This window comes from Magnolia sinica, chromosome 1, assembly GCF_029962835.1.
Source record: "Magnolia sinica isolate HGM2019 chromosome 1, MsV1, whole genome shotgun sequence".
Lineage (NCBI taxonomy): Eukaryota > Viridiplantae > Streptophyta > Magnoliopsida > Magnoliales > Magnoliaceae > Magnolia > Magnolia sinica.
Window position 1 is genome coordinate 46388879 of NC_080573.1, and position 17409 is coordinate 46406287.

The window sequence follows — 17409 nt, forward strand, 5'->3', positions numbered from 1 at the left end:
GTAGTCTCTCTACTTCTTTGGCTCTTATTGCCAACTAATAAATTTTGATTCCCTTAAAGAATGAGTTATGCACTTTTGCTTCTTCGAAGCTTAAGATACCACAACACTTCTAAGAGTAAAAATTTATACTTTTGTAGACTTAGATTATTTTAAATTTATTATCTAAGTAGTATTATTATATCCTTCTAATACAATTGGGTAACTGCTACAGGATAAACCATATCACAATCTTCTTAAGATACATTAATGCTCTATAGATTGCATTTCAATGCATGTGATTAGGATTATAAGTATATTTACTAAGTCTACATACTATATATGTAATATTAGGTCTTGTGCAATGTATTGTATAACATCAAACTGCTAGGCTAATTATTCTTATGTTATAGTTCTTCCTTCACTATAACACAACTTAACACAATGATCCAAAAGAGTATATATAGATCTTAAATCAAAGTGATTGCACTTTTTAGAATCTTTTCTATATAAAGAGATTGTGTTAACTATAATTCATTACAATTTTTTATTATTTTGATACATTGCATAACATAGCTTTACTTATGTCTTTCATATAAAAAATATTAAACAAAAACCTTTACCATTTTCTATATTATGAATATTAGTTTTGAAAATAAGTATATTATCTACATACAATTTCTCAAAAATAAAACCTATTATATACACATTTACTTTATTTGTTTATCTTAAAACCATGGGTTAGAAGTGCTGATCGAATTTTTTGTGTGATTGTTTAGGAGCTTGCTTTAGATTGTATAAAAAATTTATAAACTTGTATATTTTATGTTATCGTATAAGTATTATAAAAATATTTGCTTACTTTATGTATATTTCTTCTTATAAATGTCAATTTAGAAAAATAAATTTAATATCCATTTATTATATTTTAAAATGATGAATAAATGCTAAGGCAGTTAGAATTCTTATAGTTTATGTCTTAACAACTAGTGCATATTGAGTCTATTCAATCTTTTCATCTGAAGCCTTTAACCACTAACCTTAACTTAATCATTATTTATTTACCGTACCATCTATTTTAATCTTTATTTTGAATATCCATTTGTAATTTATGGATTTGATCCTAAAAGTATATCCACAAGTTTTTATTTTTATTACCTATTATTAAATCCATTTTATCATTAATAGATCCATTCTAAAAGGTAACATTAGGAGATTTCATTACTTCCTTGTATGTGGTTGGATCATCTTTCACATTAGGAGCTTTTATATGTTTTGTCTTTTATTTTACCTCCACTTCTATTAAAAACATGTAGAAATATAACTTGAAATTATAGTTTGGGACTTTTTTAGTTGTTTTTATTTCTCCTAGTTTCTAAGTCTTTCTCTTAAATTAAAGATTGAATTGGTTGTATTAGAGGATTGTCCTTATTTTGATTTATCCTATGAATTAATTTACATACATTTTCATAGAATTCCACATCCTTCAATTATATAATCGTGTTCTTTTCAATTGTACTATTTCGTTCTACCACTAAGAATGCATAGGCATCATTGTTTTGTGCGTATCCTAAAAATAGAGACTTAATGTGCCTATCTCCTAATTTTAATCTTTTGGGATTAGGAAGCCTAACTAATGCTCTACACCTTCATACTTTGAGATATTTTAGATTTGACAACCTTTTCTTCCAAAATTTTTGAAGCATAATTTTAATTTTTTTTTCATGAAGTATTTTGTTTAAAATGTGGCATACTATTATTAATGCTTCATCCCACCATTGTTGACTTAATTTGGAATTAACTTAACATGACATTTATTGTTTCTACTAATGTCCTATTTTTTCATTTTTTTCAATTCTTTTTGGTTGTCATGTATAAAAGGTTGTAGTATGATAAATTATAACTACACTTTCATAAAATTCATTAAATGACTTTATCATTTTTCCTAATTGATTTTCTACTTTAGCTTTGTATATTTTTAGTTTTTCTAAAATCTCATCTTTACTCCTTAACAAGTATGCAAAGATATGTTTATTGTGATTATCTATAAAATTTATAAAATACATTTTCCCTCATAAGTTAAGATATTATTAAAGTCATATATATCATGTACAAGTTTTAGTAGCTTTGAATAATTTTTTATCTAACTAAAAAGTTCACTAGTCATCATAGCATGGACACAAACCTTGCATTTATCCGCCTTATCATTGATGCATATAGAAACTATTCCTAATTTCATCATTGTGTCCATACATCCAAAATTTAGATGACCCAACCTACCTTGCCACAATAAAAAGGAACGAACAATATAAGCAAACGAAAGAATTTCTTTACTCGTATATGCCTTAAAAAAAAACCCTTCAAAAAATAATTTGGATAAGCCACCCAAGTATATCCCTTACCAACAAACACCCCTTAGTTATAAACTTATTAGACTCAGAAACCAACCTAAAACCATGTTTTTGAAGAAAATTTACCAAAATAAAATTCTTCAGAATTTCCCATGCATTGTGTACATCAATGAGGGTGAGAGACTTTCTAGAGGTTTGTTTGAGAATGTTCCTTTTCCTACTACTTTTGCAGTGGATGATTTCCTTTGAGTTTATTTTCATCTTTCATGGTTTCATAGTTCTTGAGTAGACTTTATCCACTTATGTAAAGTTTATTTTCTTCCGCATGTTCATAGTTCTTGAATAAACTTTAGTTATCTGATACATACTTAATAGCCGAGTGTCAATTAGTCAACTTTTGCCGTCTCCCATCACAAATGCTTCAGAGATCATATCAACCATTTCATCTTTGGTCACATGTCCTTTGGGTCATTTCCTCGGATTGGGAGTGGTTTTGCCTTGTGTTTTATTCTTCTTTAGAAATCTACACTCCTGCATGAAATGATCAGGTTTCTTGCATTGGAACGCTCTCCCTTGCATTTGCCTTTGTTGGAACTTTTATTGTGATTGTTGTTAGAATTCTTGAATAGGTTGTCGTTGTTCATAGGATTTTCAGCTTTTGCTTTCCCCATTTAAGCCTTGGAAGCCACTTGATTTTGTTATTCATTCTTTTCTTGGAGTCTAGACTTTTCATGAATTCAAAGATTTGAGAGAGATCATCCATAGACATTTCATTCTTTCTGTGCATTAGGTTTTTATGGTGATCTTTCCAACTACGAAGCAATTTTGCAATAATGGACCTGACTAAGAGTTGTCCATTTTGTTGCCTTCTCTTTCAAATTGACCGACAATGTGCTGAATCTCATGAACTTGATAAAGAGCTGGCCCATTATTAGTCATGGAGTATTCAAGCAACTTGAATTTAGCTTATTGTTAGTCATGGAGAATTCGAGGATCTAACTTACAAGACAATTCTTGTCTCCACATCTTCAGTCATGTACTTGTATTTCAAATCTTCCCACATATCCTTCGTCGTGTCCATAAGTTCGTTTGTGTTGAAAATAAGTCTGACAATGAATCTAGAATGTCTCTTACATAGGTAATCGTACAACTTCTTTCTTCTTCTTCTTTTTTCGATTCTTGGGCTAGTTCGAGTGACTTGCTCTCTAATGGCAATGGTGTTGGTGAAGTTAAAACGCAGGAGACTCAATGGTGATGAGATGAAGGTGAACTTTTTGTTGCCACTACTTGAAATTAGTATCATCAAATAGATCAAGCTTGGAAATGTCAGGATTGATGACTCGAACAAAAGTTTGTGCCATTATATTCAGAATTTTTTCAAAAAAAAAACGCAGATTCTTAATATTATTAAAATAATAATAATAAAGTAGAATTTAAACAGGAGCAGAAATAAAAGCGGCTTCAAGCCATGTTACAGAGTCACTTTCCTTAAGATGGTATTTTCACCCGTTACAAATAAAATCCTAGTCTACTTATTTCGGTTACTAGCAGTCTGTTGCAGGATATAATATAGCAGTTTTCTATAATTTATGTACAATGAGCAGTGTTGGTGATTGATTCCAACAGCCTTGCAACGAATTTGTTAGAAAGAGCATGCTCTGTTATTTTTTGCTGTACAGAAATTAAGTATAGAAACCAACAAAAACTTACGATGCAAAAAAAAACAAAAAAACAAAAAAAAAACAAAAAAAAAACAAAAAACAAAAAACAAAAAAACAAAAAACTGCATTTCGGAAAGACAGAATTATGCATAGAATTGTGTTTGCATTGATGCCGAAATCTGCCTCTTGAATCTGACTTAAATAGACATCTAGGAGACATCTGGCCATAAAACGATCAAAGGCATATGGATGATATGATCTTAATCACAAAATTAGCACATGATCTTAGTGACAAAAGTGCAGTTTGAAATGCACCACGTTTTCCTGTTAGCATTGGGCACAATACCAGCAACCAAACGGCCATGGCTGTAAACATCACCAAACAATATTTTAGGCAATGTTGACTCCTTAGAGAAAATGATCACCGTCAACTACCACACACTTAATTTCACAGGGATTTGTTCTCCGCGTGCCATTCTCTGAGAAATCTGACCCATGTAAAAATGGATGCCTTACAATGTAGATCACTTGGGATAGAAATTAGGCCTTAAACCACTCATTTGGTTAGGATGACATCAAAGATCCTCTGTATGGAATCAATTAAGTCTTTTTATATGATTTTTTTAATAACATTTGAGTATCCATTGAAGAGTCTCCTCGATGCCATCAAAGACCACTCAATCACATCAGGTAGTATATATAGACTATCCAGCAACAATTCAACTAGAAATTTGATTTTCTCAATGTCATCGACAAAACCATTTTTTGCCCTTTTTTTTTCTTTAATTTTTAAAAAAAATTATTATCTATAATTAGAGCTCAAACTTTTTATAAAGAGTATTTGGTTTTTAAACATTTAGATAACTTTTTGATGCAACAGAGGTTTAGGCGATTTCATGATTTTAATAACAAAACTTGAACTTAAACATTGTGTTCCATTTAATGTCTATCATATGTCACACGCGATCATTTGTTTCCCCACAAACCTCGCTTTAAGTTGGGATTGGTGAATCGCTGCCCCAATGGGGGTCCAACACAAGGAAAGATTCCAAAAAGGCACGCATTTACACACAATAGAACTGCGTGACTAGGTTCATGAATAAGCATTAGCATGATCCATGCCAAGTGGGAAAGTTATGTCAAAGTCAAAACCACGGGGGCAGTAATACGAATGTGTTCATAACGCAAACAATAACAATATCAGAATTTATGGTTTAAGGTGCGTTTGGCTGCACCAAATATCTTGAAATTTTATGATATTTCATGATTCTTCAGCCAATTTGGTGCAAAATATCATGATACCTTGTGCAACCAAATGTTCCCTTTAGCGGATCTTGAATTCATAATCGAATTGAAATGTGATTTTTAAATTTGAATGAAAGTTGTAATTACCTCAGCAATTACCCAAACCCACACCCACACCACATGGGCGCTCATCCCTTTGAAACAGAGACTGTCTACCACTCAGCCATGGAGATAGAAACCACGCCCAACTCACCAGATAACAAGTCATCTTTTAAAATGAACTTCCATATTGCTTTGATAATCAGAATTCTACCATGATACACATTAAGCAATGTTTTAGAAACTGGACTGGAGGACAAACAAGCAAACAGTTCACACCGAAAACTAATCAGGCCCCCATTTTATACAGTTTTTGAAGACACAAACCAGAAAGGATAGAGCTTCTGGTCGAGAAGCCATACAGGTTGCCTGGTCCAGAATCCAGTTTCTAAAACATCAGCACCACGCAATCAAACCCAAAACACCATAAAACAAAAACCAGTTGCAGCAAGTGCATGAAGCACCAGCCTGTGTACACATTTCCATGCAAATTTAACATGAAAAGACATGAGAAAAATACATAACATTGCCATCACAATAAAACAAAGGCTTGAATTTGTAGAGCATTGTCAACAGTTTTAGCAGAAAGACTACAGGGGCCCTTAATATCCGATGCCAAAAATTTAAAAAGTAAAAAAATAAAATAAAATAAAATAAAAAAGGAAATAAAAAAAAGAAGGCGAAAATTCCCAATCTGTCTATAACAAAGGTACATTGTGATTATTACAGGTAGTAGAAACAGTACACAGTACCTACCCCAACTTCCTCACCAACCAAAACACAAATCCCAAAATCCTTCCCATTTGTGGGTCACCTATCTCCCTTTAAAGATGAAAAAATAGAAAAGAGAAAAGGCTCCCAGAAATATTCCCTGTACATTGTAACACTACTACTTGGGTCTGGAGTTTCTCTTCAGAGCACACCAAAATCAAGCTCCCTTTGAAGAAAACCTCTAGCCCACTTGTATCCCACACAAGTTGAAGCATAATACACATTGGCCATACGACTATAAAAAGTTCATCCATAAGAGAAATGAAAAATAAAAAAAGAGAAGATAACCAAATAAAGAAAAACCCATAAATCTAAACTGACTGACCACTAGAGCTGCCCACACCCCACCAGCGACATTCCGTTTCAGGGTGCAAAAGCATCAGAAAACGACCACAATGTAGAGAACTCGCATACAAGATGGTGTTCTTAAACCATACATAGTTTGTTCTTCATGAAGTACTACCCAGGTACAGATTCGGAATTTATCTGGCCGCCACTGTGTGTGTTGAATCCTGTGACAGGCATGGACCTTTGAGCAAAATCCAATAATAGCTTGCGCTGATGATCATCCGTGTGGGGAAGGCTTGCACGTAGAAGCTCAACTGGCATCTCCCGGCTTATAGCTCTAGCTGCTTCTGCCCCAATAACGGCCGTGTTTGGTGCCTGCAACATCAAGGATTGCATGATGGTGTCGTACTTACTAAGGCAGTATTTTGTAAGCAGCCCAAAGAATTCGTCGAATGATGCCTGCCAGAGGGCTCGGTTAGGCATGCTGTAATTGCCGGCAGCATGAGGATTGGTTAAAAGGTCGGTTGCCCTTTCAAGAACGGATTTTATGATGACAGATGCTCCATCACCAGCTGGACTGCCTACTGGACGGAGCGGTGGCTGTTCAGGGGAGCAGACAACGGCAGCAAGGCATGCACTGAGTGCACTCAGATCCATGCTGTGCACGCATGCAGAAACTGTCCTAGCGAGGCCTACTGTTGTGTCAGCAGCACTTGAATCAGATGGAAGACCACCAAATAAGAACCGCAGGTGACGGAAGATGGCCATGCAGACGATCCGTGTAAGCTCACTGCCAGGAAAGAGGAGCTGCAGGTACTTTGAGAGGAGTTTCCGGCCCTTGGGAAGGGAAACAATGCGTAGGAACACGAGGTCATCCTTGGGGGCTAACCCCACTGAGTTGCCACCACATTTGCCTGGTCCAAGTGGATCGACCAGCTGAAGCGAGGCAGCGAGTCCCTCCAGCAGAACCTGCCGCCTCCGCCTCAGTTGGGAGCCACCATCTGGGGGCTGACCGAAGTGTAGAAGCCGATCAATATCATCTACATCAAGAAGAAGATAAAGGCCATCTTCAACAGTGATTCTGGCCGCCAGCATCGGTTCTTGCTCGAGGGGCTTCTCAGAAGTTTTCTGTTCGAAGGAACTGTCGCCGGGAGCAGATGGAGGGTCGACTTCAAGGAGAGGGCGTGGCCTGCGGATGGAAGAGAAGGGAACCCGCCCAAGAGCATCAACCTGAAGATAAGCATGTGGTTCAGCAGTAGCACGGGCTCGAGAAGGCAGATCCCTTACATAAGAAGGACAAAAATGGTGTTTCACCCTTGACCCATTGGAGCTTTTTGCTAGACAAGCTTGGTGGTAGTAGTCATCTATGTATGGATCATTGCTGTGAGTAGCGGCATGTTGCATTCTCAGAATACTCTCAATTTCTTCAGCTGACATGTACTTGGATCTAAACTGCGGCCATCCATTATCACTCTTCTGGCTACCTGTATCAGAGCCATGTTGAGAAAAACGAAGGTTGTGCCTCCCTCTTTGTGTTGGCTTCGACCTTTGGTCTCTCAGATCAGCTGCCCCAAGCATCGCTTCATACTTGTTGATCAGATGTTGGGGTGAAGGATGTTGGTTAAAAAGTTGAGATTGAATGGCAGATAAATGGGCCAAAGAAGATTGGACTTGGTGTAACCTATGCTGTTGTTGCTGTGCCAATAACTGTGGAGGCATTAATCCATTTGGATGAGGTAACTGCTGTTGTAACAAGCCAGGCAAGAGACTGGAATGCTCCCCAGAGAATAAGTTGGACTGGTTCAGCCATGGGTTGTGTGGTCGACTATTGATGGCGATGTTTTGAGGGTTGAACTGAGGCATATTTCCACTATAGTGTAAACCATGAGGTGGGCCAGGCAAATTAAGCTGTGGACCTGAGAAAGGAGAGAGATTCGGTGCAGATAAAGGCATCTGGAGTCCTGGAGGAGGGGGTGGATTGTTTGGGTGGTGTGAATGGTTCGGGGATGCCTGAGATCGACCCCCAGGAGGAGGGTAGGAAGTGAACGATGATTTGGGTAGGAGAATTGGTTCACTGGAGCCATGTTGCTCCTGTGGCTGCTGGGGATATGAAGATGTTCTGTACAATGGCTTGGATTCCGCGAGACGAGCGGAAGAAGGGTGTGGCTGTGACCACCATCTTTTGCCTTCCTGAAAATTTTCAGCATCTAATATCTGCTGATCTAACCAGTTAGAAAAGTCTGCCTCCTGCGACCAATCTGCAGTAGATGAACCTGAGAGACAACATCATAATTTATACTTGTAGCCAAATACTTACGACTGGAAAAAATAAATAAAAGAAAAGAAGAAAGGGAAAGAGGAAAAATCATTAGAATTTCAAGAAACAAGGACAACCAATAATGAATAAGAAGTTGAGCGATGAACTATTTCAGGATGGTCTTCTTGCAATATGAGGAACAGTTTTAACTGTGCAAAATATATTACCTGAAGTGGATATTTTAGGTATATTTTAGCCAATTTGCACTACATGGATATTTTAATCGTGGAACATTTCTAGCTGTATAGGGGCACTGGTGTCGGAACTCTTACATAGTGTAGCTAAATATCACTTCTCACCAGAAAGAAATGGATGTAATTCCAACAACCAGAATAAACTGTCAGATTTTACAAATTAACTAAAGACCACTTCTCACCAGAGAGGGATGTAATTCCAATAACCAGAATGAAGTGTCAGATTTTAGAAGTTCACATGGCACCAGAGTGAACCATCAGGTTTGAAGTTCGATCCTATACCAGACTGTATACAGAGAAAATGTCAATCCTCATAGCTTGACTTCAAATGACATCAGATTTCTTTTGCATTGGATCACACTTTTCTTGGTCAAAGTTTTTGGTGTACGGTGTACCATTCTCAACATGTTCTACCCATCAATAAATAACATGACTGTTCCTAGGCATTAAAAGAAAGAAAACTAGAGAACATTTATCTAAACAAGACCATAACCATGACCTGTGACTACCCAAGCAGGCCCATATCCAATTCAAAGGGAGATCATTGATGAGCCTATACCCTGTTCCGTTCTAATTTAGACCCTCCAAATTCAAATGCCAGTACTGCACATTACTCAAATGCCTTCTAGAGTGCATCCGTCCCTAACTGCAGGTAAAGCTGTGACTGTCCACAACAAATGTCAAAATAACCAAAGGATCGCACCATCGCATGCAATGAGCATTTGCTCCTTGATGCTCGCCAAATTGTTAGCATCCCTACCCATGACCATGAGAGCAGAAGCATTTTCGTCGACGAGAGATCATTGATCTCCTCCAAATACTAGAGGCAATTCAATGTCCGGCTTGTTAATTACCCAACAGATCACATTGCTTGAATCTCCTACGACAACAAGAATTTCGAACAGTGAATCTACATGAATCCTTAATTCTTCCCTAAGCGCAATGGCTTTCTACTTTCATTGATTCTCAACCCGAAAGGCCTGGAGGAAGTCATTCTCATAGCACCTGGGTCATCCCTATGGATTTTTATTTTATTTTATTTTTTTTGATGAAGGGGGAGGTGGGGGCAGCCTCCAATCAGGGATTAGAGGACCAAAAGCCTGTGCAGGACAGCCCCCAACCAGGGATTGGAGGGCCCAAAGCCTGATGTCTGATATAATGAGAATGACCCTGGACACCCCTTCCTTTGCCAGGGTATTTGCTTCTCCATTTGCATCCCAGGGTATATGGACAAAAGAAAAATCATGGGCAACGAGCAGATGCCTAGCTTCATCAATGATGTCCGTGAATCTCCGCAGATATAAGTTGCACCAATCTGCAAATCACTTTCGAGGATAATCTGACAATTGCCCATCTCTGCTGCTATTTTACATGACTGCCAGAGGGCAGCAGTCTCAGCAAAACTTGAGTCTCCAACTTCAAATGGCCCTGCAAATTCAACAATGACCCACCCCCTATGATTCCGAATGAGGCCGCCAATACCCGCTGGGACAGAATTGCGACAAGAAGACCCATCAAAGTTCAATTTAAGAGACCTTGGGAGGTCATTTCCATGATACCAATTTGGCGGTCATCCTAATGGATAAAAATAAACACTTTTACCAAAAAAGGAGTCCTCAAATTTAAATTGCAACTTCCAAAAGGCAGATATTTCCATCTTACCTCTGCCCTCACCATCTTCTTCTTTACTGGCCAAAACTATCTAATCTCTAAACCAAAGAGAAAAGTACCCCAGAATTCTTTGTTAATGAGAACCATTTGATTAGCCATTTAAGCTCCTTTCAACTTCTTCCACCACTTTCTCCAAAATTTCCTTCCAACTGCAGAAAATGAATGTTTCATATGACAGGCATCTCATAAAAAAGGAATCATCAAAATTTAAATTCCTTGTTCAAGAGGACAGTTATTTCCATTTTACCTTTGCCCTCCCCTCTTCTTAGTATCGCACAACTATCCGACCACTATAAGCCAATTGAGGCAGAAATCCCCAGAATTCTTTCTGGATGAGAACCATTTGATTATGCTGCCTTAGATTTCTTCCACCACTTTCACCAATGCTGTCTTCTTAATACTGAAAATGTGACTTTCTGATGGCAAGCATCCCATCCATGATGGACCTTAGACTGTTATTAATGCAGGGGCATTTTCACATCAGGTTCAAGTGAGGTGGCCTGTGTGAAGCGAGAGAACACTCAGGGTGGGCGGCCCGTGTGAGGCGGGTGGCTCGTGTGAGGCAGGACCCATGTGAATTGGGCCCCACGAGGGAGGTTCGGCCGAGGGCCTGACCTAGGTTATGAGATAAAGGGATTGATTCGCAGCGCTCCATCAATTTGAGCTTTTAGAGTAAGTGGTTAGTTATCCTGTGCCAATTAGACATCCAATTCACAAGATGTACTTAGAACCAAATGCATGATATGTGGAAGGATCATTATGATGGTGTCACAAGATAATTTATTAATAACTAGTCTAGATGAAAATAGTTATCATAGTTTCATCTCCAATGAGAAGATAACTTGGACATCCTATTCATATGATCTATTTAGAACTAGAAGCATGACATGCCGAAGGATCATTGAGATGGCATCGCAGGATGATTTATTTAGAACTAGATGGGTGATACATAGAAGGATCATTAAGATGGTACTCGGTGGAAATAGTTATATAATTTCATCTTCGTGGAGACCTTGTGCAAAGAACACCCATATCAAAGCGGGAGGTCTCGCGTTTGAGACTCCTCACCAAGGGTAATTAATGCAAGGCCATTTTCACATCGGGCTCTAGTGGGTGGCCTATGTGAAGCGGGGGCACATTTAGGGTGGGCGGCCCGTGTGAGGCAAACCCATGTGAAGTGGGGCCCATGAGAGGGTTCCGGCCGAGGGCCTAACCTACGCTATGAGATAAAGGGATTGATTCGCCACGGTCTATCAATTCGAGCTTTTAGAGCAAGTTGTCCTGCGTCAGTTAGACATCCAATTTGCAGGATGATCTACTTAGAACCAGAAGCATGATATGTGGAAAGATCATTATGACGATATCATAGGATAATTTATTAATAACTAGTCTAGATGAAAATAGTTATCAGAATTTCATCTCCTTGGAGAAGATAACTTAGACATCCTATTCATATGATCTATTTAGAACTAGAAGCATGACATGCCGAAGGATCATTGAGATGGTATGGCAAGATGATTTATTTAGAACTATATGGGTGATACATAGACGGATCATTAAGATGGTACTAAGTGGAAATACTTATATAATTCCGCCTCTGTGGAAACCGTGTGCAAAGAACACCCATATAAAAGCAGGAGGTCTCATGTTAGAGACTCCTCACTGAGGGTAATTAATGCATGGGCATTTTCACACCGGGCTCAAGTAGGGTGGCATGTGTGAAGTGGGGGCATACTCGGGGTTCGACCAAGGGCCTAACCTACACTATGAGATAAAGGGGTTGATTTGACATGCTCTATCAGTTCGAGCATTTAGAGCAAGTTGTTATTTGTCCTGCGACATTTAGACATCCAATTCACAAGATGGAAGGATCATTATGATGGTAACAAAGGATGATTTATTAATAACTAGTCTAGATGAAAATAGTTATCAAAATTTCATCTCCATGGAGAAGATAACTTAGACATCCTGTTCACATGATCTATTTAGAACCAGAAGCATGACATGTTGAAGGATCATTGAGATGGTACTGTAGGATGAGTTATTTAGAACTAGATGGGTGATAGATAGAAGGATCACAAAGATGGTACTCAGTGGAAATAGTTATATAATTTCGTCTTCGTGGAGAACGTGCAATGAACACTCAACAAACATTACCCCGTGCATATTCCTTTGGAGATTACTCTAAGGGTGTGCAGGGCATTGTCGGTCCCATGGACAACTATCATATTCTTCTCGAAAGACTATAGTTACATGATCTGACGTTTTAAATATTGACAATATCGGTCAATATATCCCACGATATATCCTTGTATCCCACATGCAGGATACGAAATGCACAAGTAGTGCCGATATATCCCACATGTTCGATCTGTTGAGCATTTTTAATTTCCAATCCCTTTTTCGATAAAATTATACTAAATTAGTGTCAAATGGTTATAAATCCATTGGTTCCTCATGTTTTGCATGAAAAATCAAGTTGGAGCTTTGATTTCGATATCCATTGGTTCTTCATGTTCTCCATGTTTTTTTTTTTTTTTTTTTTCCAAAATTTTCATTCAACCAGCTGTCAATTAGACTAATTTTGAAGTATTTAGGAGTATTTGATGAAATGATAATCATATACACTCTAGTTTTGAAATTTGAGTGCAGGTGGTCTGATAGGGGAAAAATTCAAAAATTCCTCAATTTCTCCCAAATTGCTTGCAATGTTAGACTCCAAACATGAAATCAAGCATGCATGAGGGCTATCTACTGATTTGTTAAGTCCTTGACAATTTTCAAAAAATAAAAATCATTTTTAATTAAAAATTAATAAAATATTATAATTTTGTTTTTCGAAATTTCCCTTCAACGCATAGCTTAGGAGACCCTATTATGTGCACTTCTTTTTTGAGATTTATGATTTAAAAGTGTGTATTAAGGTCTTTTTAAACAATCCCTGAAGTTTCATTGAAAAATTCAACCATTTTCCTAATGTTTCCCCGTGTTTCTCAAAAAGTGGGATAAATTACTCAACACGAGCAATATTATCATGTGCGATAACCAATATGTACTTGTATCCCAAGGATGCAATACATAACACGGTAACGATATTTCAAACACTGGTCTAATTGAAACACTTGGATTTCATTATTTTTATTTATTTATTATTATTGTTATTATTATTATTATTTTGCCAGGGGGGGGGGGGGGTTGGGGGTGGTGAGCAATTGTGCTAAGAGTTTGTTGTCTCTCAAGAGGGGAAGTCTCCTACATTCCTAGTAATTGAATTTGGTTCTGGTTGGATAGATGTTGTGTGGATAGGCTCCTCAATGTTGCTTATACAAGTCCTTTTAGTATTGTGGTGGAGGGGTGCTTTCATCTCCCTGTCTCTTCGGTGGGAGATAGTGTGGCTTCGACTCTTTTTTTGTAAAAACCTCATACATGGTTAGATCATCAAATTTTTTCACCTTCTTGATCTACTCCAAGGTCTCGGCTTGGTGCTTTCTAATCGAGATAGGTGGGTGCATAATTTTGACTGATTAAGCCTTTTCTCAGTACCACAGTGGAGAAAGGTGTTTTCATCTCTATATATATTTCTCTCTCGAATGGAGAAGGTGTGGTTTAGACTCATTTTTGTTGAGAACTTAAAGATGATGAGAGTGCTGACTTTGCTTGTCTTCTGGATCTCCTCCAAGGTTTGGCTTAGTGTTTTCTAACTAGGATGGGGTAGAATAATGACAGATTGGGCCATTTCTCAGTCAAATTATTCTGTTCAGATCTCTCTTCCTAGGATAAGTCATGCATGCCGATTCGGTTCTTTCAAAAAGTGAAACAATTGGCTATTGAATAGGCTACATTGTCTAAAGTTTTTGCTGATAGGCCTTCTTTTTTTTTTTTTGTGCGAGTGTGCACGTGCGCTCACAGAAGCCTAGGGGTTGCTTTTCTCCATTGTATTAACTGGGCGATGCCTTATCCACCCACTTTGTAAGAGTTCTTGTTTTCAAATAAATTTTTTGATGACCCTCAAAAAGGAGAGAAATTCATAGTAAAGGCATGTATCAGGATATCACAAGTTTCATGAAGCCTACAAAAGAATAAATAAAAGGGAAATTCATGGATGCATGCAAGGATGTATCCAAGGATGAATCTGCAGATGGCTTATATATATATATATATATATATATATATATATATAGGGATCAATATACATAATCATTGAAGAAATATTACACAGATAGATAGCTTGATAAGAAGTATCAGCAAAGGAATTTACAGATGGATAAAAGGAAGAAACCAGCAGACAAACTGTTGGATTGATCGAAACAGATCATTGATTTCTTTTGCTCTTTATAAAAGATTACATGATGGATCCTCTCTTTGACATTAAATCGTGGAGAGTTTCTAGTGATTTTTGACATAATCTTCAAGACATTAAATGTATTGTGGTAATGATCATCAGGATTTGACATGTCAAATTTGACATGACATGTATCCACAAACTGTTTTGTCTAATCTTTGACTTAAGCATCAATCATATATCATAGGATTTTGACAACTCTGGTCACAATCAAGTACTCAATTACCAATCATGATGTATTACTCTCTCTCTCTCTCTCTCTCTCTCTCTCTCTCTCTCTCTCTCTCTCACACACACACACACACATCCAGTCCAACAAGAATTGGAACGAGTCATTTCCATGACAAAAGGACTTGGTTGTGACAGGATTAAGGATATTTTAGTAATTAGAAATGTTTTTAAAGTAGACGGTTAGAATGACTGCTAGAATTAGAATACGGTTTCTTTTGCTTTATAAGAAGTATATATGCATGTAATGAATCTTCCATGAATAGCTGAAGGATATTTGGGAAGCAATTCCTCGGAATCAATTGGGTATGATGCTCAATGCAAGCATGGTGTTTGAAGCCTATTGAATTATCTTTCAAAGGAGTCCAAGAGCATACAACTCTGACATGGATAAATCATTGCCACCGGACAGTTCACAAAAGGGCTGTTGGTTCTGAATCTTGTGATGGAATTTAAGAATATGTTAGTAGTTACTAATTTTTTATAGTAGATGGTTAAAATGACTAGTTAAGGATTAGATAAGGGTTTCTTTTGCTTTAGAAAAAGTATATACACATGTAAAGATACTTCTATGAATAGTTGAATGAAGTTTTTATTAATAGAGAGATTCTCTTACTCTGGAACAAGGGGTGCCGTAACGGCCGTAAAGGCCCCCTTATGTAAAGGTAATGGTAGCAGCCGTTACACAATACATGGTTGTAACGGCCATAATGGCCATTGTGAAAGGAAAAAAAAAAAAAAAGGACCTGTAGCAGCCATTACAGCCCCGATAAAGGTTTTTTTTTTTTTTTTTAAATAAATTTAATTTTAATTTTTTTTTTTAAAAAAAAGAGACCTAGTGAGGGCACCTGAGCACCTATTAGAGTTCATAAGAAGAGAGTGCCCTAGATTTTTTATGGCTAGGTGATCATTACATGGACCCCAGTGGACCTAATCCGAGTTCCTATCCATGTTAAAGACCCCATATACAAGACTGTGCATCTCTGAAGACTCCACACTAGGAAGATGCATGTGGGCTGCTTGGTTGAGAGTATTGGACCGTTGGATCGATTAGATACATCTATCAGACCGTTGGATTTCGCATGGTGGGCCATCTTGACCATTAGACCATTTTGATTGTTCGGTCGTCTTGATCGTGGACTCATATTGGACACTAGTTTTAGTTATTTTGTTTAGTTGGTTTGATTATTTTAGTTTATTTTATAATTTAGTGGATATTAGGGGTGTTTTGGACATTCTATAGTATTAAGGGCATTTTTTTTTTTTTTTTTGTAAAAGCACCCCCAAATAGAGTATATAAGGCTTGGATGTGTGAAGCCTAGGGGATTATTGGCTATCGAATGAAGTTTTCTTCTTGGTTTGTTTTGGAGAAAAAATCCACCTGTGATTGGAGTTTGATGTGAAGCCATGGAGTGATTCCAACATTCTTCTCTCTCTCTCTCTCTCTCTCTCTCTCTCTCTCTTCAAGGTTTTTTTTTTCCACTTTTCTCATCTTCACTCTCTATTTTTTATTATTTTTTTCCTCCCAAATCCCTCTAGACCTAAACCCTACCCAACTGTACAGACCACCCCTTTATGTACAACCATACGGCCGTTGATCATGGCTCACCACCGGCCCCTCCTTGATCCTTCCCCTTTAAAACCCCATAACCCTAAACCTAGAACCTAGAATTCCAAACAGTAATCTCCCAAATTCCGTAAACCAAGAATTTCAAACCCTAATCTCCCAAATTCTGTAAACTGTACATCTCCAAACCCAAATTCTATCAAACTCCAACGAAGCGCAAGTGAATCCTCAGATTTAGATCAAATCATGTGCTGGATGAAAGTTCTACATTCCATTGGGTCATTTTCAATCGATAATTCTTAAGATCCATCTGCGGGATTGTAATGTGGCTTTGAATTTGAGCATAGTTGACTCTTTGATTTCTTTAGATTTGTGATAGATTGGCAATATTTTATATTTTGATTTACTCTACTAATCCATTTATTAATTCATTTGCATCATTAGAGTTTAAGCTATCCGTCCTTCATCAAAATTTGGTATCGAAGCCTAGGTTTAGCATAGGGTTTAGTATGGTACTCAAATTAACATAGGACTTTCATTTTACATTTAAAGTAGGTTTGTTCATATTGTTGTGTCTAAGATTAATAGTCTTCCCATTCTCATCGCATTGCATCTAGAGTCTTTCATTCTTAGGTTCCCTATTAGATCCTTGGTTTATGCCCACTCGTACTGGGCGTGGTTTTGGTCTACACCTCATAA

The 17409-nt window shown here is 37.4% G+C and overlaps 1 protein-coding gene across 2 annotated transcripts in view; it reads right to left on the reverse strand.

The window, feature by feature from the left end:
* Positions 1-6000: 6000 nt before the first annotated feature.
* Positions 6001-17409, reverse strand: part of LOC131248013 (protein PAT1 homolog 1-like) — a 45283-nt gene continuing 33874 nt past the window's right edge. For both annotated transcript variants that reach the window (XM_058248057.1, XM_058248048.1), the window contains one exon: positions 6001-8664. In XM_058248057.1, the coding sequence (XP_058104040.1) occupies positions 6563-8664 (2102 nt within the window). In that variant the 3' untranslated portion in view covers positions 6001-6562. The remainder of the gene's footprint in view (positions 8665-17409) is intronic.